This window comes from Vitis vinifera, chromosome 19, assembly GCF_030704535.1.
Source record: "Vitis vinifera cultivar Pinot Noir 40024 chromosome 19, ASM3070453v1".
Classification (NCBI taxonomy): Eukaryota; Viridiplantae; Streptophyta; class Magnoliopsida; order Vitales; family Vitaceae; genus Vitis; species Vitis vinifera.
The window spans coordinates 6,338,696-6,353,466 of record NC_081823.1 but is presented as its reverse complement, the minus strand read 5'-3'; the positions used below and the strand labels follow the sequence as shown (position 1 = coordinate 6,353,466).

The 14,771-nt window shown below is 36.0% G+C and overlaps 2 protein-coding genes across 2 annotated transcripts; one reads left to right on the top strand and one right to left on the bottom strand.

The window, feature by feature from the left end:
• Nucleotides 1-849: 849 nt before the first annotated feature.
• LOC100260565 (uncharacterized) lies at nt 850-2,430 on the bottom strand. Its single transcript, XM_002278487.4, has one exon. It carries the CDS (start codon nt 2,330-2,332, stop codon nt 941-943), a length of 1,392 nt encoding a protein of 463 aa, XP_002278523.2. The 5' UTR covers nt 2,333-2,430; the 3' UTR covers nt 850-940.
• A 1,878-nt stretch (nt 2,431-4,308) lies between these two features.
• LOC100245239 (protein FATTY ACID EXPORT 5) lies at nt 4,309-14,631 on the top strand. The gene is made up of 3 exons (XM_002280813.4): nt 4,309-4,664; nt 6,212-6,299; nt 14,310-14,631. The coding sequence occupies exons 1-3, from the start codon at nt 4,466-4,468 to the stop codon at nt 14,380-14,382; spliced, it is 360 nt and encodes a 119-aa protein (XP_002280849.1). The 5' UTR covers nt 4,309-4,465; the 3' UTR covers nt 14,383-14,631.
• Nucleotides 14,632-14,771: the final 140 nt, after the last annotated feature.

The window sequence follows — 14,771 nt, the reverse complement described above, 5'->3', positions numbered from 1 at the left end:
AACTTATTCATGTGAACTAAAAAAAATGAGGCTGCAATTAGATTTGAACTTATCTCAATTACTTTTTTTTCGCAAAGAAGTTTAATATTAATGTGTGGATTAAAAATATACATAAAAAAACGTAGGAATTAATTTTAAACTTATCTCTAATACTTTTTGTCAACAAACAAGTTTTCCTAAAAGGATTGTTGTTGAGAAGAAAAAAATTGAGAAAATAAATAGGTATATTAAATTTCTTACAATGAATGTTGTTAGTTCACAGCCAATAATGTCCTGCTCCAGCTAACTTCCTCTAAGCGAACGATGAGTGTTCCTGCAATAAGATTATACCTATATGTTCTATATTCGAGGTCAATCCTACTCCACTCGTACCAATAGTCGATATAGGGGAAGAAGCACTACACCTAGGAATCAACAATACAAAAACTTTGTTATAAATTACCCTTTTTCCTTATTGGAATCAGGATTAAGAAAATGGTTGAGACAACAAACATTCATCTCGTTCGTACTTTGAACACCTATATAACAATTCTGTTGAAGTAACTAATTCTTGAAAATTAGGGGGCATTGAGGACAAAGAAATTGTTTTTCGAGTGCAACTTAAGTTAGTTTTTGTTAATAAAATTGATATTTTAAAGTGAATGTGTGAAGTGATTAATGGGATGCAAATATGAATTCTTTTTATGTAAACTTGGCTGTTAAATGCATCAATCCAATCTCTCTACATGTACACATTTTTTTCATTTTAAAAAAAGAATTTAAATATGAAATGACCAAAGGAACCCTCCTTTTCAATCTTTGTCCCACCCCTATTGTCCTTGCAATGGGGGGTGGATGGGGGCTGAAGAATGGTAGAACCTGGGCTACTGCACCATATTTTTGAATTGATGCATAAGCAGATTGATAAAATACAGTTGAAAGTCAGAAAGGCATACAAGGGTTACAGTAGAGATGCTTTGCTCAATCTCTCATCTTTGCATTGCCTTTGATCTCCAACCATGGACTCGAAAACATCTAAGAGACCGTCTAACCCCTCAGGATTATCGCCCACTGCCTTGAGCGAATACACGATGCTCTCAATGGTGGACAAGTATCCAGCCTTTGGCTGATGCCTCACTTCGCTATACAAGCTCATCTTCTCCACCTCCAACTTCAAATGTGGCAAGAGCTTCAACCAGGGGTTCTCATTGTACATTCTCTTTGCTTTAGCCCATGTCCCATCCAACACTATCAGGTTCTTCACCTCAAAATCAATTTCCTCCACTGCAACTGATTTTTCACTTGGGAAGAGTAGTACACTTCCTGGAGGAACAGCAATTTCAAACTCTTCATACTCTTCATACTCTTCAAATTCTTGTCCCTCGGTCACTTGCCTCTTCTGCAACTTTTTTACAACAAACCCTTTTGCTAGATCATCAAGGGCCACTGGAGAGGCCAAAATGTGATCAAAATTGGGTTTCTGTAAATGAGTTTGGGACATCCAAATATGGGTGAGAGAGCTGATGAGGCCATATTTGCCAATGGTTGCAGTGATGACACAGTCTTCCTTCTCTCTGGCAACAGTCTCAATTGGATTACAATCCAATTTCAAAAGCTTGTTCTCATGGCTAACTTCAGTCTTATCATCCAGACCCACATCCAGATTGGCTCGTCTCTTCCCCCCAATGCATTCCTTGACAGTAAATTCATAGTCTGTCTCTGCAACCGAGGCATCACTGGACAATGATAAGCTTGAATTCTGCATGAATTCCCTGTTTTCCCAGGGATTTTCACCGTTCAAAACACCTTTATGATCCATTTCCAGGCTCCATCCCACACTGGTGTCAATAACCTGAGGCCTTTTCTCTACTGAATTGACTCCATTAACATTCTCAAAACCTAGTTTTAGGGTTTCTCTATACCCCGAACCTTGATCAAAATCCAAACTTTCCAAACCATTCCGACCCAAACCCAATTCCAGCAACCGGATTTCGAACTGGGCTTCGAAATTGACATCAGAAACAGACGCTACAGTGAGGTTCTTCAGCCCTAGGGTTGCAATTCTTGTGGAATTAAGAGGATGCTTTCTTTCTAAACTGTGTTGAAGAATGGTAACACCCACCTTATTCTCAAGACCCCGAATCGGGATCCGAGAGCAGAGACAGGTCCGGGCGGGTTTGGAACACGATGGGCAAATGGGTCTCTTGGAATTGGTCTGAGTTGCCATTTGTAGGGCTAGGGTTTGAGAGGTTTGAGAGAGGGTGTGAATTTCGGAACGTACAGGATTGAGAATGGAGTAAATCGGGTTTAAACCGGGAATTGATCCGATTCGGGACCGAATGGGAACCAGCATTGGGTGGATATGGCATCGGACTGTGGATCGAAAATCCTGGTTTTGTGTAAAACCTAGCTGGTAGTGGTGTGGAAGACGACATGTGTAGGGACCTAACGGCGTCGTTCGGGACGTTTGTTGCTTGAAACGACATCGTTTCTTAAAATTAATTTAAATCATTAAAAAGTATAAAGTTTTATCAAACTTTTTAAAGAAGATAAAATATATATATATATAATGATTTTCTCATATTTTGTTTTATAATAAAAAAATAATAAATAAATAAAAATAATTAAAAATTTATAAATTATTTAATATTTATAAATAGAAGATGTAAAATAAATAAAATGAGTTTAAAATAATGTATAAAAATAATTCATTAACTTTAAATATATTTTTATTTTCCTTAATTTTATTTTTTTAAAAATATTTTTCTTATATATATATATATTTTAAAAAAAAAAAAATTGTAAAATATTAGATTATATGAGGTGGTTTAAGTCCATTAGTAAGTGATTTTCAAAGAAGATAAAAACAATTGTTAATGTTGAGAAGGGCTTTCTTACAAACATTAAATAATTGATAAATTTTTTAAAATTACTTCTAAAAATTTATAAAATTACTCAATGTGATCTCTATATAATTATTAAGAATGTGTTTTGTAGTATTTCTACTAAATGTGTTTCTAGTGAAATAGTTTTCTTTAGTGGTCATACTCTTAGTCATATATATCTTTGTAGAGGTAACTTGTTTAAATGCATGTTAACATGATGTATGGCGTTCATTTGTTGGTCCTACTACGAGTCCAAACTTATGAAAAAACACATTGATTAATATATCGTCCTTGATTGTATTTTTCAAGTTACTTTAATAACCCTAACTAATCTCGTAACTTACATTTTAATAAAATATGCTTCAATAATCATGAATGATGTAGCTTCAACATTACAAAAGTTCCTTGTGGAGATACACATGATACAAATATAAGTATACTGTCATATTTATTGTCTCATTAGCTATGTAGATACATATGGTTTAAAAATGTTTCTTAAGAGATGGTTGTGTTTTACTATTTGCTCAACCATGTCCTTCTTTACCCCCGACAAAGCTAATGAGGTGATTAGATTCTTGGAAAAGACTACTTCATGATTTGTAACTTGATTGATTAGGTGAAGTAATTTACGTTTGTCGTTGGGAAGTTGCTTTTACTTTACTTTTAAGTCATGAGGCTAAACCTTTTCTTAGATTCCATTTAAAGATCTTTGATTCGTAAAGAAGAAATGAGAAATAAAGCTTATCCTAGTGGGGTGTAAGAAATTTGTACACACAAATCTCTTTAAAAGAAAAATTAGTAGCTAAATCGATTTTATTTACTAATTTGAAGAATAGATTACAATCTATATTCTGAATATGAGGCTTAAGTGATTAACTTCGAATAAAAAACATTTGAGGTTTAATTTTTGGATAACTCTGAATATGTTCTTAACGAACTTTGAACTCTCAAATTTTTTTTCAATATTCAAATCTTTGCATTTGAATTTGAAGATTTTTATAATATTTAGACTTGGATGTGAAGATTAAAGAGAAGACTTGAAGAGTTTCTTGAGGTATTGAAGTCATCTCTCCAACTTTATTTTTCGATTGTCTTCTAATTTCTTAGAAATATTAGAAATTTGTTTTCCCCCTTAAGTTTAGAATTTTCGGATAAAAAGGGGAAATTTTAGCGATGAGAAGTGGAAGAGGGAAATGAAGGAAGAAAGGGAGGAATGAGAGGTAGAATTACGGTTTTGTCCTTTTATATTTATATTTTATTTAATAGAAAAAGGGTGGGGTGAAAAGAATTGTTGGGGCATTTATTGTTCTTACGTTACACTTTTACCCTCACTTATTGGAAGATTTTAGAAAGCTGCCCATGTGGGAAGGAAAAGGCCTAAGGGCACCTTCGGCAAGTTAAAATTTAATGAGGGCAAATCCGTCCACAAAACAAAAACTAGGAGTTGGTTGACCACACGAACTCCACGCGCCACTTTTCTCCACAGTAGACATGAAGAATATCCCACAAGGTGGTGGAAGAAATAACAGATCGTTTTTCTCTTGACCGAACTGTATTTTCGGTGAAAAATTTCATTTTCCCAAGAAAACCATCTCGCCAGAATGCACGATTTTTGCTTCACAATCCCTTATGGATTGGTCCTGGTTGGTGGGGGCATTGTTGGGTATGCCAAGAAGGGGAGCCTTGCTTCTCTAGGTGGGGGCTTGGGCACTGGATTTGTGCTCATTCTTGCTGGTTATTTGAGTCTCAAAGCCTTCAAGAAGAAGAAGAACTCATACCTTGCCTTGATTCTTGAAACGGGTATTGTTCAGTTCTTTTGAACAGTTTTGGAAATTTGCACTTTTGTTAAATTTAGATTCAGATATGGTGTTTTGTTAAAATTCGGGGGGAAAAAGGTGAGGTGGGTCTGTTTATGATTGTGGTTCTATTGGGTAACTTTGGAATTTTGTCTTCTTTGGAGTCTTGGTTTAGTTTTGAGTGTTGGAAACACGGAATCTATGAATATCAGTTTGGTAATTGACGTTGTTTTTTTTTCGAAGTTTTGGGGAAAAACTGAGGTGGGTCTGTGTTTGGTTGTGATTCTAATTCGGCCCCTTTGTAATTATCTTTTTCTAAGGGTTTTCTTCGTCGTGAGTTGCATAGGAAACAGAAGCTTGAATCTTGTGGTTTGGTAATATCAAAATTTCAGATTATAGATCCATCCCCTGGTCATTGGGGATCACTTGTGAATTCTATCGTATGCTGAGGAGGATAGTTTCATCTGCCAAGTTTATAATTCTGGTCAAATAATATTGAAATCGCTAGATTTCATATTCCTATTCATCCATATCAAAATTTTCGAAGCTCTGTTCTCTTTTTTTTTTTTTTCCCTTTTTTTAGTGACAGATAATGTACACCAGGCAGGAGCCTGATAGCTATTCATTTCAGAATATGGAGCTGGATGAACAGATACGATGACATCCATAGCCATAATACTGAATTATACAATCCAACTGATTTTTCAGACTGTACTATGAGTCTAATTACGCTTTTGGTGTTTCACTTCAAAAGCAAAATTCCAAGCATTTTCTTTTCAAAAGGACTATAGATCATCTGTACTGGAAACTTGTGATGGGTGACTCTATGCCTTTTGCTCCCGATAAGGATTGGTCTCCCTTACATAGATCATGTAGAGTTATTGGTTTGAAGTTGCAAACTGTAGTTGATTGATTGGGCTACTTGAAAGTGTGGTTGATCAGCTCAGTTCATGTTTAGCTTGGTAAGATGTGAAGCTCTCTAATATTGGAAGGAGCTGCCAAGCCATTAGTAGGGATTCAGAGGGAGGTAGATTTACACAATTTGGATGGCATGAGCTTCACTTATCCAAAGCCAAATGTAGCTAGAGGTTGGGTCAGACATTACAAATTTGCTTGTGAAGAGAAGCAAGGTCTAGCAAAAGTGGGAGAATTCATTGATTTCCAATAAATGCTCATCATGAGTTAAGGGCACACCAAATTAGTCAAAGAGTCCTTGATGATGCGTACTGCTCTAAAAAACATAACTGCTTCCTTACTTGCAAGATGTACTCAATGACTTTTCCACATAAAGTTTAGTCGTACTATCTCCTGAGGGTGGTAGTAAAAGGAACACATAAAAAGGAAGGATTTTCATTACTTTGTTAGACCAAAATTAGAATTGGCAGAGAGTTGGGGATTCAGGACTTTGGCTAATTGATACCAGAAGCTTACTAGATGAAATAGATTAGAAATTAAACATTCTTTTCCTTTTCTGCTGAGCTCCTTGTAATTTTAACTTCTCAATTTTTACAAAAGTTGTTACCTGAACTGATCCATCTGCCCTTGAAACAGTTTGTGCTGCTGCACTCACATGGGTCATGGGTCAGCGCTATATGCAAACCTCCAAGATAATGCCAGCTGGCATTGTTGCTGGGATCAGGTAAGCTATGGCAAATCATGCCTTTGCTGTACTCCTGCCATTCATATCTGGGACATTTTTCTTTCTTCAAAAACTTTATGTTGCTTCCATGCCATGTTCTATATTACAGCTAGGTAAACATTAATATTCGTGTTGCATATCTTGTGTAATTGTATGTCATTTTCCTTTGTATAAATTATGGTTCTTTTACGGATGTTTTATGACATCTATAACCTAACTGCTGCAATATTTCAGTAAAATTAAGTCAGAATAGTTAGATTCTTTTCTTACAGTATGGTATTGGCACAAGCTTCGCAGAGGTGGTTCATAATGTATAAGTTCCTTTTATTTTATGAAATCTTAATATCTGAACTGCTTGACTTCAGAGACACATTTTCCAGAAAGGTATCTAGAATGAGAAGTTAAAAATTGTTCTATGGAAGCTAATATGCTAGTTAGTTCCTTATTTGAGTGATTGATTCTTGGTCTGTGCACATATCAATGGGGGCATGTGGAGCTGTATGGATGTGTTGTCTTTATGGTTAGTAGTTGGGAAGGTGGCTTTAATGACATTCCTGAAGAGTAATAACACAGAAACTTCGTGCACAGAAGGTCTACTGGTACAAAAACGTAATTGGCCATGTTGAGAGATTAGGGTATCCATGAGCGCCCGAATTCATACCAAAAAACTCCTTTTGCCAACACTTGGCTTTATCAAATATTCATTATCAGAAACGTTTGAATGGACTTTGTTTCTACTGGAGTTTTTGGAATCATATTTCTATATTTTTTCTGAACATTCATGATTAGACACTGGAGTGGTTCAGTTTTTTCATTCAAAACCTCTTGGTTGAATAAAGTTCAGATTCCTTGCTGTTGATGGAGGATTCTTTGTAAGATAGGAGGTAAGTTACATAGATTTTACATGAATGATGAAGTATTGAGGTCTGATAGAGTGCAGAACAGGTTGAGAGGAGACAGCAGTGGAGCGAGTTAGTGACAAGACACTTGGGAACACTTGGGGACACTTGGGTGAGAACTCCTGAAAATGGGATTAACAGCTCTTGGTGATGGTTGAAAGTTCTTTTTTCAATGGAAAAGATGTCTTCCTCAAAATGAGACCCATAAGTTCTTTGCATAGGATGCCTAGAGGACAACTATTTTGGTGGGAAATAACTTAACTAATGATAGACCACCAAAATCTGGCAAAGACTTTGGCTTAACTGCACTGACAGTTACAAATGTCCCTTGAACACGATGGATCCCTATTCTCAATTTGGTTAAAGGCCTAATGCATGTTGTGGTTTATCTTAGCTTGATGAGCCTCTAGGTACATCCACTAGACCAAAATTCTTATCTGGTCTCAGTTTCTTGATGATGGGTGGGATAAACCCATTTTCAAGATGCATTTATATATGACCTCCTGAGTATTGCTTTCAACTTGACATGGTAGCATCAAGGTGTCACATTGCAAATATAATGTCTTTGAGGATGTGTGCAAACAGTTGGAGTGACCCTGGAGCATAATGAACTTGAAGGGTCTGATACGAAAAATAATAAGTTCTACCTATTAGATTGACTATACACATGGTTTATATAGGAGATTACAAGAGAAGAAATAGGAAACAAGAGACATAATAGGAAACTAACTTATTCCTAAACTAACTTATTTCTAAATCATAAAACTATCTATTTACAGAAATAGAAAACTAATAAACCTATCTATTTACAGAAATAGGAAATTAACATTACAGGAAAAAAAATTCTCCTATTCTATTTACAGCTCAACACTCCCCCTCAAGCTGAGGAATAGATGTCTTCCATTCCCAGCTTGAATACAAGATCGTGAAACATTGAACTGTTCAGCCCTTTTGTTAGAATATCAGCTAATTGATGTTCAGATGGAACATAGGACATACATACTACTCCTTCCTCCAATTTTTCTTTGATGAAATGTCTATCAATCTCAATATGTTTTGTCCTATCGTGTTGTATAGGGTTATGAGCAATATTGATAGCTGACTTGTTGTCACAATAGAGCTTCATAGGACCATCCCACTTGATTCTCAAATCATCTAGAATAATCTTCAACCAAAGTAGTTCACACAACCCTTGAGCAATGACCCTAAACTCTGATTCTGCAGACGACCTTGCTACCACATTTTGCTTTTTACTTCTCCATGTTACTAGATTACCTCCAAGAAAAGTACAATACCCTGTAGTTGATCTTCGATCCACTAGGGAACCTGCATAGTCAGCATCGGTGTATGCTTCTAGAGCAAGAGTATTGTTCTTCTTGAACAAAATTTCTTTCCCGGGGTTGCTTTTCAAGTAATGTAGCACCTTGTAAGCAGTTTGAAGATGAGGTTCTCTTGGATCATGCATGAATTGACTGATCACGCTCACCAAGTAGGCGATGTCTGGTCGAGTGTGAGCAAGGTATATGAGTCTACCAACCAACCTCTGGTACATTCTTTTATCCACCATTGGTTCCTCTTTAGCTTCTCCCAACTTGTGGTTTGGATCCATTGGGGTAGAGACTGCTGTATATGTCTCCGAAACCTGCAATGGCAGCTAAAGAGCCATTGTCCACTATAATTTTCTTGTTACTTGGGCTTGGGGTATAGGTATGGAAAAATTGAGATTTGGAGGTCATATGGTTTGTGGCACCAGAGTCTATTATCCAAGAGTCATCATAAACTCTATGTGAGGCATTTATGCAAAAAGAGAGTGAAGGTGTACCTGAAAGAGCCAAAGAACAAGTTCCAGTAAGTTTGTCAAGGGATCCCAACAAGTTTCTCAGCTTCTCCATTTCTTCACTATTGAACCCGCCTGTTGCTGAATTTTCCTCAGTTTTGGGCTGCTCTGACATGTGTGCTTGAGGCCTTTGTTGCCCTCCACGGTTTCCCCATTCACGACTTGGTGGTTTACCATTCAGCTTCCAACACTTCTCTTTTGTGTGCCTTGGTTTCTTGCAAAAGGTGCACCAGAGATTGTCCTTGTTCTCCTTCCACTGATTGTCTCTACCTAAGTGTTTAGGCAGATTATTCTCTCCTTGTTCTGAATATTCTGTTTTTGCAACTATGGTTGATCCATCCAAGGTTTGTGGTTCAAGCATAACACTCCTTTGGCTTTCCTCGCCTCGAATCAATGCCACCACCTCATTAACGCGTGGAACCTCCTGTTTGCCAAGAATCTGGATTCTCACTTGATCAAATTCTGGGTTAAGCCCAACAAGAAAATCATAGACTCTATCTTGTTCAATGAAATCCTTTAGAATAGCGGCATCCTCAGGACATTTGGTTTTTATCACCCTATAATGATCAAGTTCTTGCCACAAAGCTTTCAATTGATTGGCATATTCAGTAACTGTTTTACTTCCCTGTTTTGCAGCAATCGTCTTCACCTTAACCTCATATACTTGAGCCGCATCTCTAGCTTGTGAATACGTCTGTTGGATTGCGTCCCAAATATCCTTAGCTGTGGCCAAGAACATACATGTGTCGCTAATCTCAGGAGTCATAGAATTCCACAGCCACACTATAATCATAGAATCTTCTTCATCCCATGCTTCAAAACGGGGATCTCCCAGTTTTGGCCCTGTACCCATAAGATGGCTGATCTTCCATTTCCCTTTCAGCACAGTGCGAACAAGTTGAGACCATTTAAGGTAATTTTTTCCATCTAACCTATATGCAGCTTGAATGTTTTGCAATTCCCCGGATTGTTGAGATCGAACAATCTCCTCCAATTGTGCTGTAGTAGTCGTCTCTGCAACCTCCGACATCTACCAAAAAAATCTGATCTCTTGGGAATTAAGGCAGATTGCGATAAAGAAAAACCAGTAGCAATGAAGGCTGGTAAAAGAACACGTGAATAAAAAAAAAAAAAATCCAGCTATGAAGGCTAGAAAAATGGCGATGAAGGCCAGAATGATGCTCAGGTCTTAAAAACCTATAGCTCTGATACCATGACACAAAATATGGGATGAAAAATAATAAGTTCTATCTATTAGATTGACTATACACATGGTTTATATAGGAGATTACAAGAGAAGAAATAGGAAACAAGAGACATAATAGGAAACTAACTTATTCCTAAACTAACTTATTTCTAAATCATAAACCTATCTATTTACAGAAATAGGAAACTAATAAACCTATCTATTTACAGAAATAGGAAACTAACATAATAGGAAAAAAAATTCTCCTATTCTATTTACAGCTCAATAGGATCATCTTTGCATGGAGGGGCACCAACTCATGTGGAGTGTAGGATCTACATTGACACCAACCTTTTAGAGAAAAAATAGGGTCGGGTGGTTGTGTTCATGTTAACATCCATTCTTTTTGTGGGGAGCAGGTCCAAAAAGGACTGGAGAGGAGTAACACCTTACAAGATAGTATCATCTTGTTTGGAGGTGATCCTTCAAGTCTGCTGCAAGTAGACATTTGCATCTCGTGGGCATCCAAGTTACATAGGCATTGGAGAAACCCAAAGCATCTTGAACTAGAAAGTAGACACCTGAAATAGGTGTATTTCCTATTGTTGGATCTTTAAATTTCCAACATTGTAAAAATTTCTTAAGAACAGGGAAAATCCTTGACAATCACACGTAGCTTCCTAAGCATTCAGACCTAAAGTCCCTTAGGAGAAGACAATCATACCTTATGCTTGCTAACCACTAAAAACTTTGTAAATTCTAGTGTTAAATTTGAAAGACTAGATGGGTTTATATAGATTCATAGAAACCTTTTCCCTAAGAAGATTAAGGGTGCGTTTGGAACCTTGGAATAGGGAATGGGAATGTGAAATCCATTCCACTTTCCATTCATTACAATGATCGCACTACAATTAGAAATGTGAATAGGATTAAAAAAATTCATTCTCATGATAACTAAAACACACTCTATGTCCTGTCCCGTACTTATTCTGACATTCCAAATGCACCCTAAGATTCTATTTCCTGTTAAGAATATAATTCCCTGTCCTACTCAAGTTAATAGCTAAAGAAAATATAGAACTTGATAGAAAAACAAACTATTAAGACCCATCCTGATAAAATATTAAAAAAAGGGACTCCAACTAAAACTATGGGTTGCTGGCCTTACACATTCTAACAATAAGAAAATTACTAGACTATCCTGCTGAAAATATATATGTATATATATCTTTTCTTTCATGAGTCTTCAAAGGGTGTTTCCTATGTTGGTTGTAGCCATTTGTTTGAATGCTGGGGTAAATTCAATATATTGGTGAAAAGGACACATTTGTTGACGTAAGGCACATAGAATCACTTATATGGAGGATTGTTCTATGAGTACCATGTGGTGAATGCATCATAGGAAATCAGTAGGAATTCGATGTGTCACATTGAAGGTCATGACATAATTCAAAGGTGCATATGGAGAGCATGAAATTGGACATCAACCTCTATCTCTGGTATGTATTGTATGGCTATGTGAAATTGGATCTATACACCAATGTGATCTCTGCCTGGATTGCATTGTAGTTTATAGTGTAAGTTCTCAACATTATCAGTTGAAGGAGAATCTACTATACTGATATGATCCCTATAATATTGCTTTCAACTTGTTCTCTCATTCTCTTCTAAAGCAGCCACTTGACATGCTTTACACTTTCCCTCGAGAATTGTGGCTCTTGCATCATCATGACTTTTGGGGAAGCTTTATTGAGACATTCCCTAGAGAGTGCTGCATCATTGTTTTCACATCCATGCTCATCATGTTGTCATTACCATCTTGATACCAAGATGGTAAGTTTAGGATGTGAAAATGACATAGACTTTTTTGATGTAAGACAAGCATAAGGTGGTTTTGTTCAATTATGTAAGGTGAGTTATGTTTTCACTCTTTCAGGATTTAAGGAGGAGAGTGATGAATTAAAGTTGTAGTAGTATGGCAAAATTAAAAATGGAAAAAAAAGAAAAAAAACAGAGAAGAGAGATGACAGAGAGGAAGAGACAGGAAAATCCTTAAGAGTCCTCTCTAGGTCTTTTAGGAGTCTCTTCAGGAGAATAATGAATTCTCATCATTAAGGGAAGCAAAGATTTAAATGTTATCATATTACATTGATTAGCCTTATCAATAGTAACTTTTTAAGACTCTTAATTCTTTCCAAGATTCCTAGACATTTCAAATAATGAACTAAACACAAAATAGAACTTTTTAGAATTAGAAATTTCTTGTAATAAGAATTTCCATGAAAGTAACTGTCTAAATTCTAAAAAAGGACTGTAATGGAAATTGTTAGACAATAAAAAGGTTTAGAAACCAAGAAACTTTTTTCAATGAGAAATGTGTTACAACTTTTTTCCAAATTTAATGACTTGCATGACTAACTATTACTAATTATCAGTCTAAGAGAAGTTCTAGATGCACTCCTCATCTTTTTAAAGGAATGAAGTTGTTCAGACTCCTGTGACCTCTTTCTCTTGAGCTAGGTTAAGAAAAAAGTGCTGGGCCAGAGCCTCCGTCCTCTGGCTACCTTCTCAACCTATTCTTTTCTTTTTAAAAACCAAAAGGGCATTGAAATTACCCATTTACCCTCTTATTCAACCTTAAGCCATGCCACCTGAAAACCCTTCCTTTCCCTTCTCCATCTTTCCCTCCCTCTCATCCATCCTCTGCCTCCCCCCCTCATTTTCTTTCCCCCATTCTTCCCATATTCCCATGCCTAATTTAAAGGGAAAAGAAAAAAAAAAATTGGGGAGTGGGAGAGGAAGGGGGAGGGAGATTTAGGCTATGTTTGGTTCCTATAAAGTACCAAGGAAAAGAAAAAAATGTTAAGGAAAACAATTCTCTCATGTTTGAATACTATTAAAAAGGGTAAGAAAAATTAGGGGGAAAAAAGCTGAAAGATTTTCCTCCCCTTTGTTTTGAAAAAATGTGGGGAAAGTTTAGTGAAAGTGCATTCCTCTTAGATTAAATTTTCTTTCCTTTAATTTTTCCATGGACAAATAAACAAGAGAAAATTTTCACAACTTTTCCTTATCTTTTTCCTTTTTGTTTTCTTTCCCTTAAACATAGCCTTAGGGTTTTTGGATGGGGTGGCTTAAGGTTGAGAAGCGGGTAAAGTGGTAGTTTTGTATGCTATTTTGAATTTTTTCTTTAGGCTATGTTTGGTTCTTAGAATGTTTTGGTTTCACTATAGAAAATACAAAACAAAATCAAATATAATTAAAATTAGTTAAAAATTTATATATTTTTAAATTGCTTAGTCTTTATATAATAGAGGAAAATAAGTGAAATAAGTTTGAAGAAGGATATGAAAATAATTTATTGACTCTAAACCTATTTTTTAATTTCCTTCACTTTTTCTTTCCTTTTATTCTTTATTTCTATTTTCTTTCCTTTGCATTTTCCTTCAAATTTTCTAAGAACCAAGCAAAACCTTAGAAAAAGAAAAACAGGGAAAGTGGAAGGTACAAGATTAGAGGGGAATACATTTAGAATTCCTCATATTCCAAATAATCTAAATTTGCTTTAAGTACCCAATTATTCTCAACTCATGATTCCTTTGTTTCTTTTCTTCTTTTTCTTGAATGTCTTAAGTGGCTCATTCGCATCAGTTTTGATGTACTTACTATGCTTTTGGGAAGAGGCTGGCTGTGGAACTGTTAGTTTTATCTCGTAACTGGGAGATTCAATTGCGTGGTGGTGTTTTCTGTTCTGAAAATAAAATTTGAAATTTGTGTTTTGGAGTCGCTTTGGAAATTGTAGTTTGTAGTAGATGTTAATATGGAGAAGAGAACTGCATGATGTGTAGAGATTGTATAAAATGTTGAATCAGTGATAGTTTCATTGAAATTAAAATAAGGAATTATTCTCTTTACTCTTATTGCTTTGGTGAACAAGGTAGCTTTGGGAATTTTCTGTATGCATCTACCTCCAACTATTAATCAAGTTTCTGGTCATTAAATTGTAATGGTTTCCTTCTGTGATTCCTGCTAAACCAACTGTTACATGAACTTTTCCTAGCTAATAAACTTGCCATCTCATTTGATTACAGTGCTCTCATGACTACATTTTATCTGTACAAGATTGCAACCGGTGGCAACCACATCCCAACCAAGGCTGAGTAATGGCATTGAGAATCTATTTCAACAAAGGTCTCACACAAAATGTAACAAGATCACACAAATCCAGATGCTTGTATTGAACACTTCGATGTTCTTGATTGACTGAAATGTTACCACATGCCAAAATTACATCTTGTGTGTATGAAATTGAAGATGACTTGTAGGTGAAAAAACCAGTTCTCTAACACTCTTCATTGTTTTTTCTGAATCAATTAAAGACAGTCTCTAGACTAATGCTAGAGAAAACCCATACACTAATATGCTTGAATGAGGCTGGTTGATAGATCCAATCTCTCTTGGATCATTGGGAGTATATGCAAATGTTAAGCATCCTTTTCTAGGGCTTGATTCTGAACATTCAATCAGTGGTCTGCCTCTTTGAAGGTCTTGGT

Coding starts and splice junctions, on each gene's coding strand:
- LOC100260565 (XM_002278487.4), bottom strand. CDS start 2,332: ATGCTGGTTCCCATTCGGTCCCGAATCGGATCAATTCCCGGTTTAAAC.
- LOC100245239 (XM_002280813.4), top strand. CDS start 4,466: ATGCACGATTTTTGCTTCACAATCCCTTATGGATTGGTCCTGGTTGGT. Junction 4,665..6,211: donor TGCCTTGATTCTTGAAACGG/GTATTGTTCAGT, acceptor CCCTTGAAACAG/TTTGTGCTGCTGCACTCACA. Junction 6,300..14,309: donor GGCATTGTTGCTGGGATCAG/GTAAGCTATGGC, acceptor ATTTGATTACAG/TGCTCTCATGACTACATTTT.